The sequence below is a fragment of the Pseudonaja textilis genome, chromosome 5 (assembly GCF_049901715.1).
Source record: "Pseudonaja textilis isolate UNSWEBS1 chromosome 5, rPseTex1.2, whole genome shotgun sequence".
Classification (NCBI taxonomy): domain Eukaryota; kingdom Metazoa; phylum Chordata; class Lepidosauria; order Squamata; family Elapidae; genus Pseudonaja; species Pseudonaja textilis.
Genome location: NC_141994.1, coordinates 73,962,330 through 73,987,926, shown reverse-complemented (window position 1 = coordinate 73,987,926; position 25,597 = coordinate 73,962,330). Strand labels below are relative to the sequence as shown.

The following is a 25,597-nucleotide window of genomic DNA, read 5'->3' as shown; positions in this document are numbered from 1 at the left end:
CCTTTTTGAAATCTGTACATTGCTTTTTGCTCGCTCTGATTTTTCTAATCCACCTGGGCAATTGCCACGCAGTGATCATCATCCCTTAAACCGAGACGGTTGTAACGTTTTGTTTTTCGAACTTGACGCTTTTTGCAATGAGGAAAGCGAATTTAAAAAAAACAAACAAAACACCAGCCAAATCAGAAAGCGAGAAAGAACTTTGTAAGGAAAATAAAATAAAGAAACGATATTTGAAAACTCAGAACCGAGGAGAGAGGGGAGAAGAGAGAGAGAGATTTTTTAATTCACACCGTCATTCTCCGATAAGGAAGAATCTGTAGAAAGTCTGAGACGGATTAACTATTTTCAAAAGACATTTTCAATATTTCTGTCTTGAGTGATTGTATTAGACAAGCAATAAAAACTCTGTACTCACAAGAATACCAATAAAATCTTGTCAAATCCAGACTGAACTTTGCAGAAAGGTTATTAAAAATTTCTTGGATAACCAATGCTAAATTCTGGTCATAAGTCGAGGACAAACCTGCAAAAGCCAGATTGGATGGGCATCTCGCGGGCATTTCTGGAAAGTTTCATTGAATGAAAAGTCGCTGGTTTTATCCTACTGCTTCTAAGTGGGGGGGCCAGCGCCCCGCTTTTCCTTCCAACCCCACTGATCTGGGGAAGTCCAGGTAACCCTAGACTTACAACCATTCGTTTAGTGACCGAAGCAATAAGGCACTAACTGCTCATTAGTGATGGTTTGAAGTGACTTTTAACAATCAACCAATGGAACGGAAGTGTGATGACCCAAAAGGATGTGACCCCAAAAATAACCCAAGTCACAAAAATAGAAGAAAGTCCCTTTCATGCCTCCAACTTGGCCCCAATGTTCGATTATCCTCCGCTGGATATCAAACCCTTAAAGAAAACAGTTTACGGAGGGTGTAAATGCAGTCCGCACCCAAAGTAAAGTTAATTCGAAATTTTAAAAAAAACCAACACAAACCACACTGAAGGAATTACTACAGCAGGCAAGGATGATGAATTGCAGACTTCTACCAGCAACCACAGTTGGGAGGAAGCCAAAACACAGATAAGCTTTGACAAGAATAACGCAAGCTTTGCTTCCAGCAACTTTGCCATGCGCAGTTTGTCCTTTGAAAAGGTCCTCCCAGGAGCAGCCAATGAAGGGGATCAGGGCCCCTTCCTCCCCCATAGACCACCCACTCGCGTTTCTCCCTTATCTGTTCCTCCTTGCATACCCTAGGATGAAGAGGGGATGGGCCTGGGTCTTCCTCTGAATGCCCAGCTGGCCTGTGCCCTTCCCCAGTATCCTCCACAACATCCGGAGCCACACTCCTACTTCCTGTCGGCTGTTCCTTCTCCCCCTCGGAGCCAGACTCCAACAGGCGTGACAGGAAGTTGTGGGAGTGTCATCACTGGAGCCTTTTAAGAAGAGATTGGACTACTATTTGTCAGAAATGGTGTAGAGCAGGGGTCCCCAACCACTGGTCCCTGGACCGGTACCGGTCCGTGAATCATTTTTTACCAGGCCGCAAAGCTTGGGCGCCGCCATCTTGTTTCGACGGCGCTTCCGGGTTTTCAGTTGGAAAGCGGCGTTTGGGTGTTCGCGCCTTAGTTTCGTCAAAGATGGCGGGGGATGGCTTCGAACGAAGAGCCGTCCCAATGGCGGTGGAGTCTCGGGTTACTCAGGTACCGGTCCGTGAAAGAATAAATAATCGTGAAACCGGTCCCTGGTTCAAAAAAGGTTGGGGGCCACTGGTGTAGGGTCTCCTGCTTGGACAGGGGGTTGGACTAGATGATCTACAAGGTCCCTTTCAACTCCGATTATAATCTGTAATTTGAAAAAAATGACCTACGACCTTTTGTCACGCTGCTGTATCTGCACTTTTAAAATTGGGCCTCTTGCCCACCAGCCTCCTATTTACGACCATTGCAGCATCCTGAAGGGTGGTGTTCCTTTTAGCGACCACCCCACCAGCGATGTTCAACGGGGGAAGCCGGATTGGCTTTCACAAACAGGGTTACCAACTCGTCAACTCATCCGTGTTTCACTTAATAACCATTGGCAAGGAAGGTGGTAAAAAAAAACACGGGGTAAAATTCACTTCACGGTGATCTCGCTTAACAACGGAAATTCGGGGCTCCCTTTTGGACATAAACTGAGGACGGCCCGCCCAGGTATAGAATAACAGATTCCCACCCCCTTTGAGAGCTGAACGAATCGAAAAGCAGAATTTTGCCAGTTCAGCTACTAAACCAGAAGTCCCCAAACTTGACCGCTTTAAGCCTGGTGGACTTCAACTCCCAGAATTCCCCCGCCGGCCAAACTTGACCACTTTAAGACTGGTGGACTTCAACTCCCAGAATTCCCAGCCGCCAAACTTGGTTGCTTTAAGACTGGTGGACTTCAACTCCCAGAATTCCCCAGCTGGCCAAACTTGGCCGCTTTAAGACTGGTGGACTTCAACTCCCAGAATTCCCCAGCCGGCCAAACTTGGTTGCTTTAAGACTGGTGGACTTCAACTCCCAGAATTCCCCAGCCGGCCAAACTTGGTTGCTTTAAGAATTGGGGTTAATGCCGTCTGTGTGTGTGTGTGTGTGTGTGTGTGTGTGTGTGTGTGTATGCACACTCTATCGCTCGCATGCCTGACTGAGTCTGGATCAGGGGCTTTCAGCCCTTGTCCCTCTCGGCCAGGAGCATCTCTGAGGGGGGGGTCTTCTTCCCGGCTGTGGAGGATGGGGCCAGAGGTCCCACCCAGGGCTGGAGGGGGGCATTGGGGGGGGTGGCTTTCCCCGATTCCCGCCTGGCTGTGAAAGCAGAGATCCTGGACTGCTGCTCTCCGGAGCAAAGGGATGGGAAGAGAAGGGCCAGCATGGGATCCGGAGTTAGTCTGGACACGATGCTTGGAATGCTTTCCCACGGAAACCATGCTCCTCTCGGCCAGCCGTGCAGGGCTGTCACTCGGGGACACCCCCCCCCCTTGCATTGCCCCGGGGGAGGGGGGGATGAGCAACCGTGGGCTGTGGATGAGCAACCTCGGAGTCGCCACAGAACAGGTGGAACGACACACCAGTTCGTTTCACGACCATTCCAGGTTCCAACGGCCAGGACAAAAGCGGCTTGGGATCATTTTTCCCCACCACCACCACCACCGTTCACCACCATCGTCCAAAATTCAGACTTGGGGCCACCGCTTCACACTTATGACCCGTTGCTGCCTCCCGAGGATCACACGATTTCCACCACCACCCCCGTCCCTTTTGCAACTTTCCAACCAGCCACGTCAAAAATGGGGGGAAGCCTGGATTCACTTAACTTATGGACGGGGAAGGGGGGGATTCACTTAACGACGGCGGCCCCAAAGGTCATCAAACGGGCCAAAACTCCCTTAACAACCCTCTCGCTTAGCCACATGATGGTGGTGGGTGCTCCCTTGTGGTCATAAGTCGGGGACTCCACGCAGCTGATGCACAGACACACAAAACCCACCGCCTCCGCTCTGCCCATGCTCAGAGGCGCTCTCTCCTTCTTTCGCCCCCCCCACCACTCCCACCCGCTGGAGCGCTGGCCCCGCCCCTTTTCTCCACCTGCCCTGGTTACAGCTCTCTCACAAGGGGAGGGGCGGGGTCTCCCCTCCCCTCCTCCCCCCGGCCCCCGGCTCGCCCAATCGCTGCGAGGGGGTGTGCGCTCCGGGACCCGCCTACCGGCGCCGCTGGGCCAATGAGGGCTCGGGGGGGCGTGGCAGCGCGGAGGGAAGGGGCTCGGAGTAGAGAGGGAAGACCCGGCTAGGGAAACGCCGCGCTGCCCCCACGTGTCCTCGGCCGGGCGGAATGGAGGAGGGCGACGGAGCCCCGGGCAGGGGGCTGCTGGCCAGCACGAGGAGGGAAGCCGAGGTGGAGGGGCCGGGGCTGGGCTGGGGGGAGATCGCAGCTCTGGGGGTCTGGGGGCGGCCGGGACCCCCGGGAAGGGAAAACCTACCTTTTTTTAGGGGGGACAGAGAGGATGGGTGGGCGGGGGGTCTTGCAGGGAGTGGGGGGAGGGCATCCCAAATGCATGGGTGGGGGGAGCGGCCCCCATTGCAGTTCTCGATGCAAGCCCCCTCCCCGTGCAGGGGAGCCACGGGGGAGCGGGGGGACATTTCCCTGCTTTGGCCCCCTCTGAGCCGGGCTTGGGGGTAGGGGGGTGTGGGGTGGGGGGGGCTTCTGGAAATGCCTCTAAGCGGAGAAGGGGAAAGGGAAAGGGACACCCCCCCGCCACCTTCCTCTGCAGCCAGCACAGGCTGAGTAGTTAGAAGGGTGAGTGGGGGGGGCGGTTTGCTGCAGCCCCTCGCTGGCGTTTCTGCTCCCTTGATGGACCCTTCCCCCCCACCTCTTCCCCTCCCCCCCCCTTGCAAAGGGCTCCATTGGAAGCATTCCGGGGGTCCGTTTGGATGGTCTCTGGTGATGCCTGCCTAGGGGGGTTTCTCTCTGCTGATGCCAGGGGCTGGTCCTGCCCTCCCCACCGCCGCAGCTGCCCCATGGAAGGGCAGAAAAATGACCCCCTCCCCACTGATAAATTCACTCCTCCCCCTTATTTCCCCAGGGGAGGGAGAGTTACCCATTGGAGCCAAAATTGGGCGGTCATCCTGGCCCAGACCTAGAGAGCAGCCGGTGGGTCAGCGGTGGGTCAAGGCAGCTCCATGCGCTTGGAGGACTCGCCTCCTTGCCAGAGAAGGGCTGGTGCTCCTTCCAGCCATGCGCCTCGGCTGCCTCCGTGTGAGACTTCTGGGCGTTGCAGCTGGGTTGGGGTTTTTTGTTTTTTTTTGGAGGGGGGGTGGGCTTCTAAGATAGCCTTGGTCAAGGGCAGGGGTGGGGGTGGGGGGGGGGGCATTGATTTCCCCAAGGGGCCGCATGAAAAAAAGGGGGACTGTTATGGAGGGCAGGACCTGAGTGAGTGGATGGAAGGGAGGGAAGGAGGGAGGGGGAAGGAAAAGAAAGTCGAAAGAAAGAAATGAAAGAATGAAAGCAGAAAGGAAGGGAGGAGGAAGAGATAAAGGGAGGAAAGAAAGCAGGAAGGAAGGAAAGAAGGAAGGAGGAAGAAGAGAGAGAGAAAGAAAATGAAGGAAGGAAGGAGGAAGAGATAAAGGAAGGAAAGAAAGCAGGAAGGAAAGGAAGGAAGGAAGGAAGGAAGGAGGAAGAAGAGAGAAAGAAAAGGAAGGAAGGAAGGAAGGAAGGAAGGAGGAAAGAGAAAGAGAAAAGAAAGAAAGAGGAAGGAAGGGAGGGAGGAAGGAAGGAGGAAGAAGAGAGAAGAAAAGGAAGGAAGGAAGGAGGAAAGAGAAAGAAAAGAAAGAAAAAGGAAGGAAGGAAGGAGGAAGAAGAGAGAAAGAAAAGGAAGGAAGGAAGGAAGGAGGAAAAGAGAAAGAAAAGAAAGAAAGAGGAAGGAAGGAAGGAGGAAGGAAGGAAGGAAAGAAAAGAAAAATGCTTTATTTGGCCAACTATGATTAGACACAAAAGGAATTTGTCTCCAGAATTCTGCTTTTTGTTAAGTTGCCCGGATGACACACACTTATTTATATTTGAGTTCTTAATTTCACCTGAGCCAGATGGGGACCCTAAAACAACAGAAGAAGAGAGTTGGAAGGGAGCCTGTAGGTCATCTAGTCCAACCCCCTGCCCAAGCAGGAGACCCTACACCATTTCTGACAGATGGCAGTCCAATCTTTTCTTGAAAGCCTCCAGGGATGAAGCTCCCACAACTTCCGAGGGCAACTTCTGTTCCATGGGTTGATTGTTCTCCCTGTCAGAAAGTTTCTCCTTATTTCCAGGTTGAATCTCTCCTTGTTCAGTTTCCATCCATCATTCCTTGTCTGGCCTTCAGGTGCCTTGGGAAATAGCTTGACACCCCCTTCCTCCTCCTCCCTGGGGCAGCCCCTCAAATATTGGAAGATGCTCTCCTGTCTCCCCTGGTCCTTCTCTTCCCTAGACTAGCCAGGCCCAGTTCCTGCAACCGTTCATCATATGTTTTAGTCTCCAGTTCCCTCATCATCCTGCTTGCTCTTCTCTGTACTTTTTCAACATCTTTTTTATAGTGTGACCAAAACTGGATGCAGTACACAAGGTGTGGCCTTACTAAGGAGAGAGAGAGAGGGAGGGAGAGAGAGAGAGAAGATGAGATAGATAGATAGATAGATAGATAGATAGATAGATAGATAGATAGATAGATAGATAGATAGATAGATAGATAGATAGATAGATGAAAGATGATAGAGATAGATAGATAGATAGATAGATAGATAGATAGATAGATAGATAGATAGATAGATAGATAGATAGATGAAAGATGATAGAGATAGATAGATAGATAGATAGATAGATAGATAGATAGGTAGGTAGGTAGATAGATAGATAGATAGATAGATAGAGTAGGTAGATAGGGTAGGTAGATAGATAGATAGATAGATAGATAGAGTAGGTAGATTAGGTAGGTAGGTAGATAGATAGAGATAGGTAGATAGATAGATAGATAGATAGATAGATAGATAGATAGATAGATAGATAGATAGAAGATGATGGATGGATGGATAGATGGATGGAGAATTCTGGGAGTTGAAGTCCACAAGTCCTAAAGTGGCCAAGTTTGGAGACCTCTGCTTTAGAACAGGAATGGCCAACAACCTTGGCCATTTGAAGAGCAGTGGACTTCAACTCCCAGAATTCCCTGGGAGTTGAAGTGTCCCCCCCCCCATCCCCCCCAAGTCTTAAAGCAGCCAAAGTTAAACTCCGCGCACGTTGGGAATAATTTCTGTCCTCTCTTGCTCCGAAGACCCGGAATGGCTTCTTGATCTCAAGCTGTCAAGTTTTGTACCAGCTGCTTTCCTCCCACCAGGTTCTTAGCCAGCTTGGGGGGGACGGGGACACTCAAGATCGCTAGCCCCCCCCACCAGGCCTGGAGGCGGGCAACAGAATGCCAGGCAGGAGTTGGCATCCACTGGGGGGATTTGAACCTTTCACGGCCCGCTGGGCTCCAGCCATTCCTTCCTCAGCGGGAGGGAAGGAAAGAGAATGAGAGGATTTGTGGCTTCCTGGCTCTGCTGTTGCTCCTTCAAGCCAAGTCCCCCATCTTGAATTGGTGGTGGTGGGTTTTTTTTTTTACGTTACGGTTGAGAGCAGGCTTATGGCGGAATAAATTATGGATCTGAAGTTGCAATGGTCTCCCTCCCTCTCTTTTATCTCTTTCTTCCCACTCTCTTTTGTCTCTTCTCTCTTCTCTCTGTTTCACTCTCTCTCTTCTCTCTCTGTCTCTTTTCTCTCTCTCTCTCCTGTCTCTTCTGTCTCTCTTCTCTCTCTCTCCTCTTTCTCTACTCTCTCTCTTTTATCTCTCCTGTCTCCTGTCTCTCTTCTCTCTGTTTCTCTCTCTCTCTTCTCTCTCTTTCTTCTCTTTCTTCTCTCTCTCTCCTCTCCCTTTCTCTTTCCTGTGGTCTCTTTTCTCTCTCCTCTGTTTCTCTTCTCTGTTTCACTCTTTTCTCTCTCTTCTCTCTCCCTCTCCTCTTTCCTCCCTCTCTCTCTCTCTCTCTCCCTCTCCCTTCTCTCTCTCCTCTCTCTCTCTCTCTCTTGGCTCTCTCCTCTCTCTCTTCTTTCTTCTCTGTCATCTCTCTCCTTTCTCCTGTTTCCTCTCTTTCTTATCTCTTCTGTCTCTCTTCTCTCTCCCTCTCTCTTCTTTCCTCCCTCTCTCTTCTCTCCCTTTTCTCTCTCCTCTCTCTCTCTCCTCTCTCTCTCTCCTCTCTCTCTCTCCTCTCTTTCTCTCTCACACACTGACAAACCCACAGTCACATGGCGACCAGGCTGCTGACTCTTGGTAACTGGACGGCCTTTATGGCTGTTGCCAGTTTCCTCCCATTTTGCAGCAAAATTCTCCTGTTGGCCCACTTAATGACCGTGATATTGATTCTATGACTGCCACGTTTGCTTAAGGATCACCCCCCCACCCCCACAAAGAAGGATGTGGTCAGGTGACTTACCGGTTTATGACCATCCCAAGTTAATGACTGGGTTCCATTATGGTTGTACCTGGAAGCCTTCCTGTACGGTGCACCGGGAGGGGGGGGGGTTGCTTTGTAAAAGGTAAATGGTGGGTGGAGCCATCAAAATGGGCTTCCTGTAGATAGAGGTCTGCAGCGTTCTCTAGGGCGGGGGTCTCCAACCTTGGCCACTTTAAGACTTGTGGACTTCAACTCCCAGAATTCCTCAGCCAGCTTTGAAGAATTCTGGGAGTTGAAGTCCACCCATCTCAACGTCTGCTGGCTGAGGAATTCTGGGAGTTGAAGTCCACAAAGTCTTAAAAGTGGCCAAGGGTGGAGAGCCCTGCTCTAGTGAGTGGCACAGAATCAAGATTCAGGTTACTCCCTGGTGTATCTGCCACCCTCCCTCAAGGTGGACCTTCTCCCGCAGGGATCCATGGATTGTCCCAACCTGGATTTTGAGTATGGAGATGCTGACAGCCACGCGGCTGAGCTGGCAGGTAAGAAAATCTGGAAGGATCCATGTTCTCTCCGTGGGTTGAAAAGAAGGCCACCAGCTTTCGTGGTTTTGTGGACACTGCCTGAAAACTCCCAGGTATTTTGCAAGCAAGGGGATTTACACTTAGAGGTCACTTGGGGGGACAAATAGCAGAGCAAGGAACGTTCTTGCGATCCACCTGCCCACCAGATATGGCGCCTCCAGCTTGCAGCTCAAGGAAGAGGTTGAAGAAGGTAGATCCAGACCCACAGGGTCTCCTAGTCTATTCCAATCTTTAGGAAGACTCGAATTGACTGATTCATGACTTGACTTGACTTGACTTGACTTCATTCATTCATTCCTTGACTTGATTTGATTTAACTTCATTCATTCATTACTTGACTTGACTTCGTTCAATCATTCATTCCTTGACTTCTTGACTTCACTTCCTTCATTCCTTGACTTCACTTGACTTCATTCATTCCTTGACTTCACTTGACTTCATTCATTAATTCCTTGACTTCACTTCACTTGACTTCATTCATTCCTTGACTTGACTTGATTTGACTTCATTCATTCATTCCTTAACTTGATTTGATTTGATTTAACTTCATTCATTCATTCTTTGACTTCTTGACTTCATTCAATCATTCATTCCTTGACTTCACTTCATTCATTCATTCCTTGACTTCACTTCACTTGACTTCATTCATTCATTCCTTCACTTCACTTCACTTGACTTCATTCATTCCTTGACTTGACTTGACTTCATTCATTCATTCATTCATTCATTCATTCATTCCTTGACTTGATTTGATTTGACTTGAATTCATTCATTCATTCCTTGACTTCTTGACTTCATTCAATCATTCATTCCTTGACTTCACTTCATTCATTCATTCCTTGACTTCACTTCACTTGACTTCATTCATTCATTCCTTCACTTCACTTCACTTGACTTCATTCATTCCTTGACTTGACTTGGCTTGACTTCATTCATTCATTCATTCATTCATTCATTCCTTGACTTGATTTGATTTGACTTGAATTCATTCATTCATTCCTTGACTTCTTGACTTCATTCAATCATTCATTCCTTGACTTCACTTCATTCATTCATTCCTTGACTTGATTTGATTTGACTTCATTCATTCCTTGATTTGACTTGACTTGATTTGACTTGAATTCATTCATTCATTCATTCATTCCTTGACTTGACTTGATTTCATTCATTCATTCATTCATTCCTTGACTTGATTTGATTTGACTTGACTTGAATTCATTCATTCATTCATTCCTTGACGTGACTTGATTTCACTCATTCATTCATTCATTCATTCTTTGACTTGATTTGATTTGACTTGATTTCATTCATTCATTCATTCATTGACTTGACTTGACTTGACTTCATTCATTAATTCATTCCTTGACTTGACTTGATTTCACTCATTCATTCATTCATTCATTCTTTGACTTGATTTGATTTGACTTGATTTCATTCATTCATTCATTCATTCCTTGACTTGACTTGACTTGACTTGACTTGACTTGACTTCATTCATTAATTCATTCCTTGACTTGACTTGATTTCACTCATTCATTCATCCATTCATTCATTCCTTGATTTGATTTGACTTGACTTCATTCATTCATTCATTCATTCATTCCTTGACGTGACTTGATTTCACTCATTCATTCATTCATTCATTCTTTGACTTGATTTGATTTTACTTGATTTCATTCATTCATTCATTCATTCCTTGACTTGACTTGACTTGACTTGACTTGACTTGATTTGACTTGACTTCATTCATTAATTCATTCCTTGACTTGACTTCACTCATTCATTCATCCATTCATTCATTCCTTGATTTGATTTGACTTGACTTCATTCATTCATTCATTCATTCCTTGACTTGACTTGATTTCATTCATTCATTCATTCATTCCTTGACTTGACTTGACTTGATTTGATTTGACTTGACTTCATTCATTCATTCATTCCTTGACTTGACTTGATTTCATTCATTCATTCATTCCTTGACTTGATTTGATTTGATTTGACTTGAATTCATTCATTCATTCATTCCTTGACTTCTTGGCTTGACTTCATTCATCCATTCATTCCTTGACTTGACTTGATTTGATTTGACTTGATCATTCATTCATTCATTCCTTGACTTGACTTTATTTGGTTTGACTTGACTTCATTCATTCATTCATTCATTCATTCATTCATTCCTTGACTTGACTTGATTTGATTTGATTTGACTTGACTTGACTTGACTTGACTTGACTTGAATTCATTCATTCATTCCTTGACTTGACTTTATTCATTCATTCATTCCTTGACTTGACTTGATTTCTATAACCACCTATCTCAGTGAACAACTAATTCTGGGCTGCTATAGAAGTCCAGTCAATCAGTCAGTCAATCAATCAATGTCTTTATTTAGCAAAACTTCAAATTCCACTGGAAATCCTTGCCTGCTTTTCATGAGACTTTCAGTCTACACAGATAGTTCTCGACTAAACCACCATTTGTTTAGTGACCATCCAAAATTACAACAGAGTTGGAAAAAGGGACTTACATTTACAACTGCCACAGGTTCCCCACAGTCAGGTATAGGAAGTCCTTGACTTACGATGGCTCATTTATAAAGTTTGAAGGGACAACTGCACCATAAAAAGTGACTTTATGACCAATTTTCACATGACCATTTCGGCATTCCAAGTGGTCACGTGATCAGAATTGCTTGGCAACTGACTCACATTTATGACGGTCGCAGCGTCTCCCAGATGATTCCCTTTTGCGACCTTTTGACAAGCAAAGTCAACAGGGGAAACCAGATTCACTTAACGACCGTGTGGCTACCTTAGCCATTGAAGGGATTCACTTAACAACGGTGGCAAGAAAGGTCCTAACATGGGGCGAAATGTCTTGCTTAGCAACCAATTTTGGCCTCGGTGGTCATAAGACTATCTGCATTTGCAATTTGGGGGTTTGTGTTTACGATCTCAAGGTCACACTGTCTCCACAATTTTCCCAGCTTGCTTCAGGCAAGCAAAGTCAATGGAGGGGCAAGCCGGATTCATTTAACGCCCATTACCAAAAAAAATAGGTTGCGAAATCAAGTGCAGGCAGGGGACAACTCACTTAACGTCCACCCTGCTGAACCACAGATATTTTGTTTCCCCCAGGGGTGAGATTCTACCAGTTCTCACCTATTTGCCAGAACCGGTTGTTAACATTCTAAGCAGTTTGGAGAGCCGGTTGTCAGAAGAAATTACAGGGCTAATCCTGTAAGGAAGGCAGGAAGGAAACATTCTGGTGTTGCTTACAGAAACTGCCTCTCCCTTAACCCTTATTACATTCTTGGCAGGACTAGACTTCCTGTCTCAGGAACCTCTCTGGAGTTTTTTTTCCCTTTGCTGGTACTTTGCTTGTGTGGAGTGACTATTCAAAGTTACAGTGGCACTGAAAAAAGTGACTTATGACCCTTTTTCACACTTACGACTGTTGCAGCATCCCCACAGTCACGAGAGGCCAGGCGAGGAGATGCATGCCACAATGTGAGTGATGTTGAGTTGGCCACGCCCAGCCAATAACACGACCACCAAGCCACACCCACCAACTAAGCCACGCCCACAGAACCGGTTGTCAAAAAAATTTTTTGAATCCCACCCCTGGTTTCCCCCATTGTGGTCGTAGGTCGAGGACTTCCCTGTACGCTTTAGCACCTGCGAGAGGAGTTTGCTTGAGCAAAAGGAGGGGGGGATTGGGAAGCGGGAGGGATTTGAACCCGGGGCCTAAGCTTGGCTGCTGCTGCTGCTGCTACCTCAGGCCAGGCCTGGGGAGGTGGCCGCTGTGGGGTGGCACCCTTGGAGGGCAGCTGATTCGTTCTCTCTGCTTGGGGGGGTGGCGGGAATATTCTTTCTTTGGACAGAACTCTACAGCTACACGGAAGGAGCCGAATTTGCCCTCAACAGGAAATGCTTTGAGGAAGACTTCCAGGTGCAAGGTGGGACGTTCTTCCTCCTCCTCCTCCTGAGGTTCCCATCCGTGCAATCCATCCAGTTCCCTCCCTCTCTCTCTCTCTCTCTCTTTCTTTCTTTCTTTCTTTCGGGGGTGGGTGGGTTGTTGTTTATATCTCTGAGGGGCCCAGAGTCACGCTGATCAGATTGGGACACCCTGCAGGTTGGTTCTTCCTTTCTTTCCTTCCTTCGTTTCTTTCCTTTCCTTCCTTCCTTTCTTTCTTTTCCTTTTCTATCTTTCTTTTTCTTTCCTTCTTTCTTTCTTTCTTTCCTTTCTTTTTCTTTCCTTTCTTCCCTTCTCTTCCTTCTTTCTTTTTCCTTTCCTTTTTTTATTTTTCCTTCCTCTTCCTTCCTTTCCTTCTTTTTCTATCTTTCTTTCTTTCTTTCTTTCTTTCTTTCTTTCTTTCTTTCTTTCCTTCCTTCCTCTTCTTTCTCCTCCTCCTCCTCCACTTGTAGTCCTTGACTTATGACCTCTTCCCTTCCTCCTCTTCTTCTTTTCTTCTCTTTCCTTTTTTCTTCCTTCCTTCCTCTTCCTCCTCCATCACCTCCCCCAATCCTCCTCCACTTGTAGTCTTTGACTTACAATCTTTTCTTCCTTCCTTCCTTCCTTCCTTCCTTCCTCCTTCTTTTTCTTTCTATCTTTTCCCTTTCTTTCTTTCTTTTTTCTTTCTTTCTGCCTTCCTTCCTTCCTTCCTTCCTTCCTTCCTTCCTTCCTTCCTTTCTTCTTTCTCCTCCTCCTCCTCCTCTACTTGTAGTCCTTGACTTATGAACTCTTCCCTTCTTCCTCTTCTTCTTCTTTTCTTCTCTTTCTTTTTTTTTTTTCTTCCTTCCTCTTCCTCCTCCATCACCTCCCCCAATCCTCCTCCACTTGTAGTCTTTGACTTACAATCTTTTCTTCCTTCCTTCCTTCTTTCCTTCCTTCCTTCCCTTCTTTTTCTTTCTATCTTTCCCTTTCTTTCTTTCTTTCTTTCTTTCTTTCTTTCTGCCTTCCTTCCTTCCTTCCTTCCTTCCTTCCTTCCTTCCTTCCTTCCTTCCTCTTCTTTCTCCTCCTCCTCCTCCACTTGTAGTCCTTGACTTATGACCTCTTCCCTTCTTCCTCTTCTTCTTTTCTTCTCTTTCCTTTTTCTTTCTTCCTTCCTCTTCCTCCTCCATCACCTCCCCTATCCTCTTCCACTTGTAGTCTTTGACTTACAATCTTTCCTTCCTTCCTTCCTTCCTTCCTTCCTTCCTTCCTTCCTTCCTTCCTTCCTTCCTTCCCTTCCTTCCCTTCCCTTCCCTTCCCTTCCCTTTCCTTTCCTTTCCTTTCCTTCTTTTTCTTTCTATCTTTCTTTCTTTCTGCCTTCCTTCCTTCCTTCCTCTTCTTTCTTCTCCTCCTTCTCTACTTATAGTCCTTGACTTATGACCTCTTCCCTTCTTCTACCTCTTCTTCTTTTCTTCTCTTTCCTTTTTTCTTTCTTCCTTCCTCTTCCTCCTCCATCACCTCCCCCTATCCTCCTCCACTTGTAGTCTTTGACTTACAATCTTTCCTTCCTTCCTTCCTTCCTTCCTTCCTTCCTTCCCTTCTTTTTCTTTCTATCTTTCCCTTTCTTTCTTTCTTTCTTTCTTTCTTTCTTTCTTTCTTTCTTTCTTCCTCCTTCCTTCCTTCCTTCCTTCCTCCCTTCCTTCCTTCCTTCCTTCCTTCCTTCCTTCCTTCCTTCCTTCCTTCCTTCCTTCCTCTTCTTTCTCCTCCTCCTCCTCCACTTGTAGTCCTTGACTTATGACCTCTTCCCTTCTTCCTCTTCTTCTTTTCTTCTCTTTCCTTTTTTTTTCTTCCTTCCTCTTCCTCCTCCATCACCTCCCCCAGTCCTCCTCCACTTGTAGTCTTTGACTTACAATCTTTCCTTCCTTCCTTCCTTCCTTCCTTCCTTCCTTCCTTCCTTCCTTCCTTCCTTCCTTCCTTTCCTTCTCTTTCTTTCTTTCTTTCTTTCTTTCTTTCTTTCTTTCTTTCTTTCTTTCTTTCTTTCTTTCTGCCTTCCTTCCTTCCTTCCTTCCTTCCTTCCTTCCTTCCTTCCTTCCTCCCTTCCTTCCTTCCTTCCTTCCTTCCTCCTTCCTTCCTTCCTTCCTCTTCTTTCTCCTCCTCCTTCTCCTCTACTTGTAGTCCTTGACTTATGAACTCTTCCCTTCTTCCTCCTCTTCTTTTCTTCTCTTTCTTTTTTTCTTTCTTCCTTCCTCTTCCTCCTCCATCACCTCCCCCAATCCTCCTCCACTTGTAGTCTTTGACTTATAATCTTTCCTTCCTTCCTTCCTTCCTTCCTTCCTTCCTTCCTTCCTTCCTTCCTTCCTTCCTTCCTTCCTTCCTTCCTTCTTTCCTTCCTTCCTCCTCCAACTCTCTCCCTCTTTTACTACGTCGTGTGTTGAGGGAGATAGAAACGCCTGCTTCTTGCGCTTCTTTAGGCCTCAACCTTCGTTCTTTGTCCTTTGATGTCGTCCCTCCATCCTTCTCTGCTTTCTGTCTCTCGACCTTCTCTTTCTTTTTTGTCCTTGCGTGGTCTGGAATCCTATTTCTTTAAAGAACCCTTTAAACTCAGCCGGTCTCTCCTTTCCTGCAGCAAAGGGCCAGCGGTGGTCAGAGCTGGACCTGACCCAGCAGAAGACCTACGTGATGCGGCTCCTGGATGGGCTGGAGGTGGTCAGCAGGGACCAAAGGCTGAAAGTCGCTCGGGCCGTTCTCTATTTGGCACAAGGTAACGGCACCAGGCGAGGCCCAAACAGGCTCCTTGCGGGAGTTCCCGGTCAATCGATTAATTGATTTGCATCCTGCCTTTATTATTCTCACAAATAACGCAAGGTGACCGACAAATCCTGCTTCCTCCTTCTATTTTCGACACAACAACAACCCTGTGAGGTGGGTTGGGCTGAGGGAGACAGAGCGATTGGCCCAGTTACCCAGTTGGCGGGACTAGAACTCACCGTCTCCCTGTGATTGGCCCACTCACCCAGCTGGCCTTCATGCCTAAGGCGGGACTAGAACTCATCGTCTCCCTGTGATTGGCCCACACCACCGGCCCAAACTATTTTGCAAAGTCACCCCAGCTGGCTTTCATGCTTAAGGCGGGACTAGAACTCACCATCTCCCTGTGATTGGCCCAATCACCCAGCTGGCTTACATGCTTAAGGCGGGACTAGAACTCACCGTCTCCCTGTGATTGGCCCACTCACCCAGCTGGCCTTCATGCCTAAGGCGGGACTAGAACTCATCGTCTCCCTGTGATTGGCCCAAAGTCACTCAGCTGGCTTTCATGCTTAAGGCGGGACTAGAACTCATCGTCTCCCTGTGATTGGCCCAAAGTCACTCAGCTGGCTTTCATACTTAAGGCGGGATTAGAACTCGCAGTTTTCTAGTGATTGGCCCAAAGTCACCTAGCCACCTGTTTCACACCTAGGATGGTACTAGAACTCACCATCTCCAGCTTTCTAGCTTGGTGCCTGGAACCAAGAGACCAACCTTTAGTGTGAAGTGTGTTTTTTCACACACACACACACACACACCAACGTTACTAGAAATCCTTATTTTATGTGGCTGAAGTTATCCATCTTATACGTATTTTTGGCCAATATCTTATTAAAGTAGAGAATGAAAAAGATGATTTAGAGCAAGGAGCAGCTAATATTGCGAACATTTTTTTTTTTTTAACGTGAAATTATGGAGGGTTACAAAATCCTACGCTAAGCGGAACATGGGATGGGAAGGGCACACTTAAGCAACTACAATGGCCTGCGAGCAACACCTTGAAAGGCAGGCCAAGAAAGGCAACCGAGAGATGGAAATGGATGGAAAAAGAAAGGAAATTCTCTAATTCTCCGTCTGCAAAAGAGACGGTGGGAGGTTTGTATTTTCAGACCTCCAAGATTGATAGATCAGCCCTCCCAGGTAGACAAGACCAAACATAACCAGATGAGTTAATTCCACCTTATTGTAAGGCTACGTTAACAGATAATGGGATGCTGTGGCTGAGTGGCTAAGACGCTGAGCTTGTCGATCAGAAAGGTCAGCAGTTCGGCGGTTCGAATCCCCAGCGCGACGTAACGGAGTGAGCTTTCGTTCCTTGTCCCAGCTTCCACCAACCTAGCAGTTCGAAAGCACGTAAAAATGCGAGTAGAAAAATAGGGACCCCCTTTGGCGGGAAGGTTACAGCGTTCTGTGCACCTTCGGCGTTGAGTCATGCCGGCCACATGACCACGGAGACGTCTCCGGACAGCGCTGGCTCTTCTTCGGCTTTGCAGTGGAGAGGAGCACCATCCCCTAGAGCCGGAAACAGTGAGCGTGTGTGTGTGCAAAGGGGCACCTTTACCTATTTTAACAGTCTTGCAAGTCTTAGAAAAACTCAGTGATTTCGTTTTGCTTTCTTTTTGTTGTTCGCTGTTCAACCATTTTCCCACGTTTGGCTACTTTAAGGTGCCTGGACTTCGACTCTCAGAATTGGCTGGGAGATTTCTGGGAGTCGAAGTCCAAACCTCTTAAGCCAAGGACGGGAAACGCTGCAAAAAAAAGAAAAAGCTAGTCAGGATTTTCAATTTTCTCCTTTTTTCTTCTCTCACCTTGCATGGCTTTTTTTTTTTTAGGTGTCTTTGGAGAGTGTGACACGGAAGCGGAAGTCCTGTACTGGGCGCGACACAACAGTTTTTTGCTGTACCAAATGGGGACGTTCACGGCGTTTCTGGAACTGCTCAACATGGAAGTGGCGTAAGTGACATTTTGGCCCCGTTTGTCTTCTGGCGTGGCCTGCTGCTGAATTTACTCCGACACACAACAAGATTTTATTTTATTTTTTTAAAAAAGCTTGTATTTCTTAAAAACATCAACGCTGATCTGGAGAACGTATCGCCAATCTCGTTTGGGTGAATGGATTGATTTAGGGAGAGGCTCAAATAATAGAAACACACTGTTTTTCTAACCTCTACATTGTTCTGACCCAGGCTTGGTAAACCATCATTATTTACACATTTGTTTTAAAAAGAAAACCTATTTTATTGCAAGGCTGGGAATTGCTTTCATTCCTAATTCAGCTGGTCATTTGCACCCTTTTAGAGGGTCGTTGAGGCCACTTGGAGGTTTGTGTCCTCAAGTCCATCTGAGTAGTGCAAATGGGTGTGGAGCCTTCTGACTGGATGGTGGGGAATGGAAGGATTGATACTCCTTGCAGACAGCTGGTCATTTGCACCCTTTTAGAGGGTTGTTGAGGCCACTTGGAGGTTTACCTGTGTCCTCAGTCACACCTGAGTGGTGCAAATGGGTGTGGAGCCTTCTGACTGGATGGTGGGGAATGAAGGGATTGATACTCCTTGCAGACAGCTGGTCATTTGCACCCTTTTAGAGGGTTGTTGAGGCCACTTGGAGGTTTCTCTGTGTCCTCGGGGTCACCTGAGTGGTGCAAATGGGTGTGGAGCCTTCTGACTGGATGGTGGGGAATGGAAGGATTGATACTCCTTGCAGACAGCTGGTCATTTGCACCCTTTTAGAGGGTCGTTGAGGCCACTTGGAGGTTTGTCTGTGTCCTCAAGTCCATCTGAGTAGTGCAAATAGGTGTGGAGCCTTTTTTGAATTGCACAGTCCTTTTATTCCACACCCATTTGCACCTCTCAGGTGACCCTGAAGACGCAGACAAACCTCCAAGTGGCCTCAACAGCTCTCTGAAAGGATGCAAATGACCAGCTGTCTGCAAGGAGTATCAATCCTTCCATTCCCCAGAAAATGTTTCGCTTCTCATCCAAGAAGCTTCCTCAGCTCTGACTGAACTTTTTCCCCCCCATCTGATATTTCCAAAATAAAGAGACCCACAACTTCTGACTGTTTTGCCCTGCGTTTTATTTTAGGAACACCGAGGCACGTAGCAGCGCCTTAAGAAAGCCGGCGATCTCTTTAGCAGACAGCACCGAACTCAGGTGAGTTAGTCCGAGCATGATTCTTTCCTTCACTGGTAGTCTTCGATTTATGACCACGGTGGAGGCCCCCCCCCAAAAAATTTTTTTCCATTGCTGAGCAAGGCAGTTGTTAAACGAGTTCTGCAATAAAAATACAAGTAGTCCTTTGACATATGACGACAGTGGAGGCTAAAATTTCCATTGCTAAGCGAGGCTAGTTGTTAAGCGAGTTTGGCCGTATTTTACAAACTTTCTGGCCACTGTTGTAAAGTGAATCAGTTAGCAACAAGGTTGTTAAGCGAATCCAGCTTCCCCATAGACTTTGCTTGTCAGAAGGTGCCTAAAGGGGATCACATTTTCCCGGAGGGGCACTGAAACCGTCATAACTGCGAGTCAGTTGCCAAGCGGCTGAATTTCGATCACGGGACCCCCGGGGGATGTTACAATGGTCGTAAGGGTGAAACACAGCCTTAAGTCCCCTTTTTTTTTTCAGCACCGTTGTAACTTGAGACGGAACAGTTATAAGTCAGGAACTAACCGCACCTTTTGGGGGTGAATCTGTTTCCAGGGTGATTTTGAGCGTCATGTACCTGATGGTGGAAAACGTCCGGCTGGAAATGGAGACTGACCCTCCAAAATGGACGGCGTCCCGAGAGATGTTCAGGGCTGAGCTGAGTAGGTCACGGCAACACAAAAAAAACAAATACACACACACACACAAACACACACTATGTCTCTAACATGGCAAAGGTGGTGTCCTTGCTCTGTTTAGAATCAATTTTTGCTTTTTTAAAAAGTTCTGGGAATTACAAGGAAAAGATGCCTGGTCTGGTCCAGCATAGAATTTATTTTCAAATGATACCCCGTTTCCCTGAAAATACGACCTACCCTGAAAGTAAGTCCTAGCTTGGTTTTTATACGTGCGCCCAATATAAGCCCTACCCCCCAAAATAAGCCCTAATTCAGATCCCACCCACTCCAGAGTGGACAGGTACAAATTAAGCTCAGGTGGTGGTGGTGGGGTGGAACTGCCCTACTACTTACCTTTGGGCAGGTGCAGCCAGGCCTCGCACACCCTGACACCTGCCTGGCCGGCCCATTTCTTCTGCAGCCAGCAAGGCTGGCCAGGTTTTCCTGAAGGCCTCTGGAGCGGATAACAAAGCTCTGGATCGATCCTGAGTTCTGTTATTGGCTGCAGAGGCCTTCAGGAAAGCCTTGCCGGCCGCAGAAGAAGTTCCTGAAGGCCTCGGACAGTGAAAAGAAGGCTGGGGACGATGCGCTCAAGTGAGGTTAGTCGGTGGAGGATGTCCCACGAAAATAAAGACCTGGTGCCTTTTTTGGTGGCAAAAGATAATTAAATAAAACGGTCTTATTTTGGGGGAAACTTGGTATTTATGTGCTACAATGAGCAGCTAGATCAGGGTGTCAAACTGGATTTCTTTGAGGGCCGGATCAGCCCACAGGTCTTGAGTTTGACTCTTCACTCTTCACTGTCTTCTCTTTCTCTTTTTCTTCTCTCTCTCTTCTCTCTCTCTCTCTCCTCTCTCTTTCTCTTCTATCTTTCGCTCTCTTCTTTCTCCTCTCTCTTTCTCTTTTTCTCTTTCTTCTCTCTCTCCTCTATCTTCTATCTCTCTCTTCTTTCTCTTTTCTCTCTTTCTCTTCTGTCTTTCTCCTCTCTCCTCTCTCTCTCCTCTCTTCTTTCTCCTCTCTCCTCTCTTTCTCTCTCTCTTCTTTCTCTTTCTCCTCTCTTTCTCTTTCTTTTTCTCTTTCTTCTCTCTTTCCTCTATCTTCTCTCCTCTCTTTCTCTTCTCTTTCTCCTCTCTTTCTCTCCTCTCTTTTCTCTCTCTCTTCTTTCTCTCTCTCTTTATTCTATCTTCTCTCTCTCTCTCTTTCTTCTCTCTCCTCTCTCTTCTCTTTCTTTCTCTTTCTCTCCTCTCTCTTCTCTCTCTCCTCTCTTTTCTCTCTCTCTTCTTTCTTTCTCTTCTTTGTCTTCTCTCTTTCTCTTTCTCCTCTCTTTCATTTTCTCTTTCTCTCTTTCTTCTATCTTCTCTCTCTCTTCTCCCACTTTCTATCTTTCTCTCCTCTCTCTCTTCTCTTTCTCTTCTCTCTTTTTTTCTCTGTCTCTCTCACACACACGCACACATTCCCTCTTTGTTCTTAGCCCTTTGCAAAGTCCGCTGGCACATGCAATAATTGGGAATCGCTCTCTTTTGATGGACACCCCCCGCCAAATAATTCTGTTTCATTTTTTTAAAAAAAAAAACAACCTCTGGGTTGCTCTTAGGTAGACCCAGAGCTGGGATTAGCCAGGCTGAGGATGTCCCACCCGCCCGCCTCCCGGCTCAGCTTCTCTTCCTATTCCCCCACCCTTCCCGACTTATCCGATCCACAGGTTATCCGATCCACAGCGAAGAACCCTTTGGGCTCCTGCTGTTTACGATGGTGACCAAATTCTGCAGCGAGCATTCTCCACATTTCCCCATGAAGAAAGTCCTGCTCCTCCTCTGGAAGGTCCTTGTGGTGTGTGAGCTTCTCTCTCTCTCTCTTTCCCCGGGGAGGCTACGGTGGGAAAGAGGGGACCGCAGAGCCGACGTTTCAGGACCCAGCGAGGGAACATCATCAGTGGTGGATGAGGAGTAGGCTGAGGAGGAGGAGGAAGAGGAGGAGGAGGAGGACTGTAGGGTCCTCTATGAGCTTGGGTTTCTTGCAGCCGTTTTATGATCCAACTAGGGAACATCAGTGCCAAAAGGAGGTCGGGGTTTGCTCTCGGTTTATGTACAAGTGCCGTGCCCTGCCAGTGTGCCGTGCCCTGTCAGTGTGGATTTTCTTGTCAGTAGTTTAACAGAGCGCATCGGAGGCAGAGATGGGGCCAGGGCCGTCCGACAGTTATCAACTGCCTTCAGAGTCGGACATCAGTAGGGAAGAAAAACAGCTGGAGCCTGTTCCCAGTGTGCACATGCACAGAGCTGCCAGAAGAAGGGAACAGCTAAGGAACAAGGGTTGACTTGGGAGTGAAAGCGCAGGTGGACGGGGGGAATGGCCTCTCTGATAGGGATTAAAAGAGGAGCAAAAGGGAAGTGGGGTTTGCAGGAGACCATTAGTTCGTTTAATTAGTATGAAGATCTGTTTCTGACTTCTTGCCAAGTCATTGCTACTACAGTGTGGCGTTTGGAAGCTATTGATCTGGCATCTCTCCCGGTCTGATAGAGGTCCGTCGTTGTGCAATCTCTTGAAAGACTTGTTGGCCGGGACTTTGCTGGAGAGGAATTCCCTTGAACCTAAATAAAAGGGGATTTTATCGAGACGAGGAGTCGGCTTCGTGTTTTGGGAGAAGGCCTAGGTCGGAACACTCCCTTCCGGCACTGATGATGTTCCCTAGTTGGATCATGAAACATCTGCAAGAAGATAGTCAAATTCAGAGAGCGCCGAGGACCCCTGAGCTAAAGAGAGTCGCTGGTGTCTACATCTCTTCCCTTTTGCAGTTCACGCTGGGTGGCTTCGATACCCTCCAAGCGACGAAGGTGAAGAAGCGCGAGGATTTGGGTCTGCCCCCACTGCCCGAAGACAGCATCCAGGTCATGCGTAACATGCGGGCAGCCTCCCCTCCCACCTACACCGCCGAGTTGGGGGAGCAGCTGCAGCCGCCGGTGCAGAAACGTGGACATCGGAGTCGAAGGGTAGGAGAAATTTTTGCTTTCTCCGGAGTCAGAAATGCAGGGAATCCTACATTTTCCTTCCCTTCCTGTTTTGATTGATAAGTCGACTTCCCGGTCCACCTTGTTTTGCAGGCGTGGGACAATCATGATTGGCTATCAGTAAATTCGGGGTCAATTTTAGACGAGGGCTGAGATGGGTGTGGTTTTTAGCCGCCGTGAAGATTGCAAGGGTATGTCTCCAAGGGTCTCCCCTTGCAGGGCCTGGGAGTTTTATGCTGTCAAGACAATCTTGTCTGTCCCGTTCTTTCCATGTACACAAGGTGCAGTTTGGCCTGGTGGTTAAAGCACCAGGTTAGAAAGCAGGAGATGGTGAGTTCTAGTCCCGCCTTAGCAATGAGAGCCAACTAGATGACTTTGGGTCAATCACCAGGAGACGGTGAGTTCTAGTCCTGCGATAGGCAAGAAAGCCGGCTGGGTGACGTTGAGCCAATCACCAGGAGACAGTGAGTTCTAGTCCCGCCTTAGGTATGAAAGTTGTCTGGGTGACTTTGGGCCAATCACTAGGAGACAGTGAGTTCTAGTCCTGCCTTAGGTATGAAAGTTGTCTGGGTGACTTTGGGCCAATCACCAGGAGACAGTGAGTTCTAGTCCCGCCTTAGGTATGAAAGTTGTCTGGGTGACTTTGGGCCAATCACCAGGAGACAGTGAGTTCTAGTCCTGCCTTAGGTATGAAAGTTGTCTGGCTGACTTTGAGCCAATCACCAGGAGACGGTGAGTTCTAGTCCCGCCTTAGATATGAAAGTGTCTGGGTGACTTTGAGCCAATCACCAGGAGACGGTGAGTTCTAGTCCTGCCTTAGGTATGAAAGCCAGCTGGGTGACTTTGAGCCAATCACCAGGAGACGGTGAGTTCTAGTCCTGCCTTAGGTGTGAAAGCCAGCTGGGTGACTTTGGGCCAATCACCAGGAGACGGTGAGTTCTAGTTCCGCCTTAGGTATGAAAGCCAGCTGAGTGACTTTGAGCCAATCACCAGGAGACGGTGAGTTCTAGTCCTGCCTTAGGTGTGAAAGCCAGCTGGGTGACTTTGAGCCAATCACCAGGAAACAGTGAGTTCTAGTTCTGCCATAGGCAAGAAAGCCTGCTGGGTGACTTTGGACCAATCACCAGGAGACTGTGAGTTCTAGTCCTGCCTTAGGTGTGAAAGATGGCTGGGTGACTTTGAGCCGATCACCAGGAAACAGTGAGTTCCAGTCCCGCCTTAGGCAGGAAAGCCAGCTGGGTGACTTTGGGCCTGTCCCTTTCTGTCAGCCCAACCCACTTCACAGGGCTGGAAGGGACCTCAGAGGTCTTCTAGTCCAACCCCCTTCCATCTTCTGCTGGTCTAGATGGGGTGGGCCCATCCCATTGGGGTGAGGTGGTTCCTCCTCCTCCTCCCCCTTCCGACATCGCCTGACCTCCGTCCCTCGACTTTCCGGTATTCTAGGCGGGTCGTCTTCTCCCCCGGAAGCCTCCGTGGGTCCTTCGGTTGCCCGGAGTCCTGGAGCAGAGGAGAAGGTGGCTCCCGCGTTCATCCTTCTCTTGCTTCCCTCGCTGCAGCCGCTGATGAAGCAGGACAGCCTGGATATCTACAACGAGAGGGACCCCTTCAAGAACGAGGAGGCCGCGGGGGAGGAAGAGGAACCTGACGACCTGGAGGGTGGCCTGGAAAGCGAGCTGGACCTCTTGGAAAGGGGCACCGTCGTCCAAGCCGAGCCGGTTCCGGGCCTGCCTGCGGAGAAGGTCTCCTTCCCAAAGGGCCTTCCGTGGGCCCCCAAAGTCAGGTATCGCGTGTCCCCTTCGGTCCCCGCCTAGCCTTGAAGAACCTTCCCGTGGAGGATGAGATGGTGGCGATTTCAGAATCAGAGTGCAGTTGGAAGGGACCTCGGAGGTTCATCTAGTCCAGCCCCCTGCTCGAACGGGAGACCCTCTGCCACCCCAAAGGGCTGTCCAACCTCTTCTCAAAAACATCCAGGGATGGAGCAACCACAGCTTCTGGTGGGCAGCTGTTCCACTGGTGAATTGTCCTCCCTGTTTCTCCTTAATTCCAGGTTGCTTCTCTCCTTGATGGGTTCCCATCCGTTGTCTCTGGCTCTGCCTTCTGGTGCTTTGGATAACCATTTGTCTGAAATGCTGTAGGGTTTCCTGGCTGGGCAGGGGGTTGGACTAGAAGACCTCCAAGGCCCCTTCCAACTCTGTTATTCCTATTCTAGTTTCTGTTCTGTTCTGTTCTAGTCTAGTCTATTTTCTATTTTATTTTCTAGTCTATTCAAGTCTGTTTTCTTTTCTATTCTATTTTCTATTTTATTTTCTAGTCTATTCTAGTCTATTTTCTTTTCTATTCTAGTCTATTTTCTATTCTATTGTCTATTCTATTCTTTTTTCTAGTCTGTTCTATTTTCTATATTCTATTTCTATTCTATTCTATTCTCTTTTCTATTCTATTCTGTTCTGTTCTATTCTATTCTAGTCTAGTTCTATTTTATTTTCTAGTCTATTTTAGTCTATTTTATTTTCTATTCTAGTCTATTTTCTATTCTATTCTCTATTCTCTTTTCTAGTCTATATTCTATTCTCTATTCTTTTTCTATTCTATTCTCTTTTTTATTCTGTTCTGTTCTGTTTTATTCTAGTCTAGTCTAGTCTATTTCTATTCTAGTCTATCTCTATTCTAGTCTATTCTAGTCTAGTCTAGTCTATTTCTGTTCTAGTCTATTTTCTATTCTGTTGTCTATTCTATTCTATTTTCTAGTCTGTTCTCTTATCTAGTCTATTCTATTCTCTTTTCTATTCTATATTCTATTCTCTTTTCTAGTCTATATTCTAGTCTATTTTCTGTTCTATTCTCTTTTCTATCCTCTTTTCTTTTCTATTCTTTGGGACAGCCCCTTAAATATTGGGAGACTGCTGTCATGTCACCCCTCGACCTTCTCTTCATCAAACTAGACATACCCAATTCCTGCAGCCGTTCTTCGTATGTTTTAGCCTCCAGGCCTTGAATCATCTTAGTTGCTCTCCTCTGAACTTTTTCCAAAGACTCAACCTCTTTTTTGCAGTGGAACGAGACCAGAACTGGACACAGGACTCCAGGTGTGGCGTTCCTAAAAGCTTTGTAAAGCGGTGCTAATACTTCCCGAGATTTTGATTCTATGCCTCTGTTTATATAAGTTTTGTATTAGGTTTGTTTTTGGCTGCTGCCGCGCACGGCTGGCTCATATACAGAATCCAAAAGGATCTGGACAGACTTGAACGCGGGATGCCATGTCACAAAATGAAATTCAGTGGCTAGGTTGTTCCTTGCTCAATAGTAGTAACCGTGGGAGCGAAGTCGGAGTCCTAGTGGAAACCATTTAAATATGAGCCAGCCGTGTGCAGCAGCTGCCCAAAAAAGCACTGCAAAGTTTTTCCTCAACATTTGTACTTATCTCTCTGTGTGTGTTTTCTTCTGTCTCTCTCTGCCTCGTTGTCTGTGACGCAACCACTTTG

General features: G+C 47.4%; 1 protein-coding gene across 3 annotated transcripts in view; it reads left to right on the top strand.

Annotated features, from left to right (window-relative positions):
- The first annotated feature begins 3,772 nt into the window (after positions 1 to 3,772).
- STRIP2 (striatin interacting protein 2) overlaps positions 3,773 to 25,597 on the top strand; it is a 34,495-nt gene continuing 12,670 nt past the window's right edge. For 2 of the 3 annotated variants that reach the window (XM_087935377.1, XM_087935378.1), the window contains exons 1-10: positions 3,773 to 3,903; positions 8,437 to 8,506; positions 12,432 to 12,506; positions 15,108 to 15,242; positions 17,122 to 17,242; positions 18,373 to 18,441; positions 18,989 to 19,095; positions 20,813 to 20,940; positions 21,903 to 22,097; positions 23,672 to 23,895. In XM_087935377.1, the coding sequence (XP_087791503.1) occupies positions 3,841 to 3,903; positions 8,437 to 8,506; positions 12,432 to 12,506; positions 15,108 to 15,242; positions 17,122 to 17,242; positions 18,373 to 18,441; positions 18,989 to 19,095; positions 20,813 to 20,940; positions 21,903 to 22,097; positions 23,672 to 23,895 (1,187 nt within the window). In that variant the 5' untranslated portion in view covers positions 3,773 to 3,840. Of the gene's footprint in view, positions 3,904 to 8,436; positions 8,507 to 12,382; positions 12,507 to 15,107; positions 15,243 to 17,121; positions 17,243 to 18,372; positions 18,442 to 18,988; positions 19,096 to 20,812; positions 20,941 to 21,902; positions 22,098 to 23,671; positions 23,896 to 25,597 lie in introns of those variants that run through there. The other variant, XM_087935379.1, reaches the window with a different exon arrangement.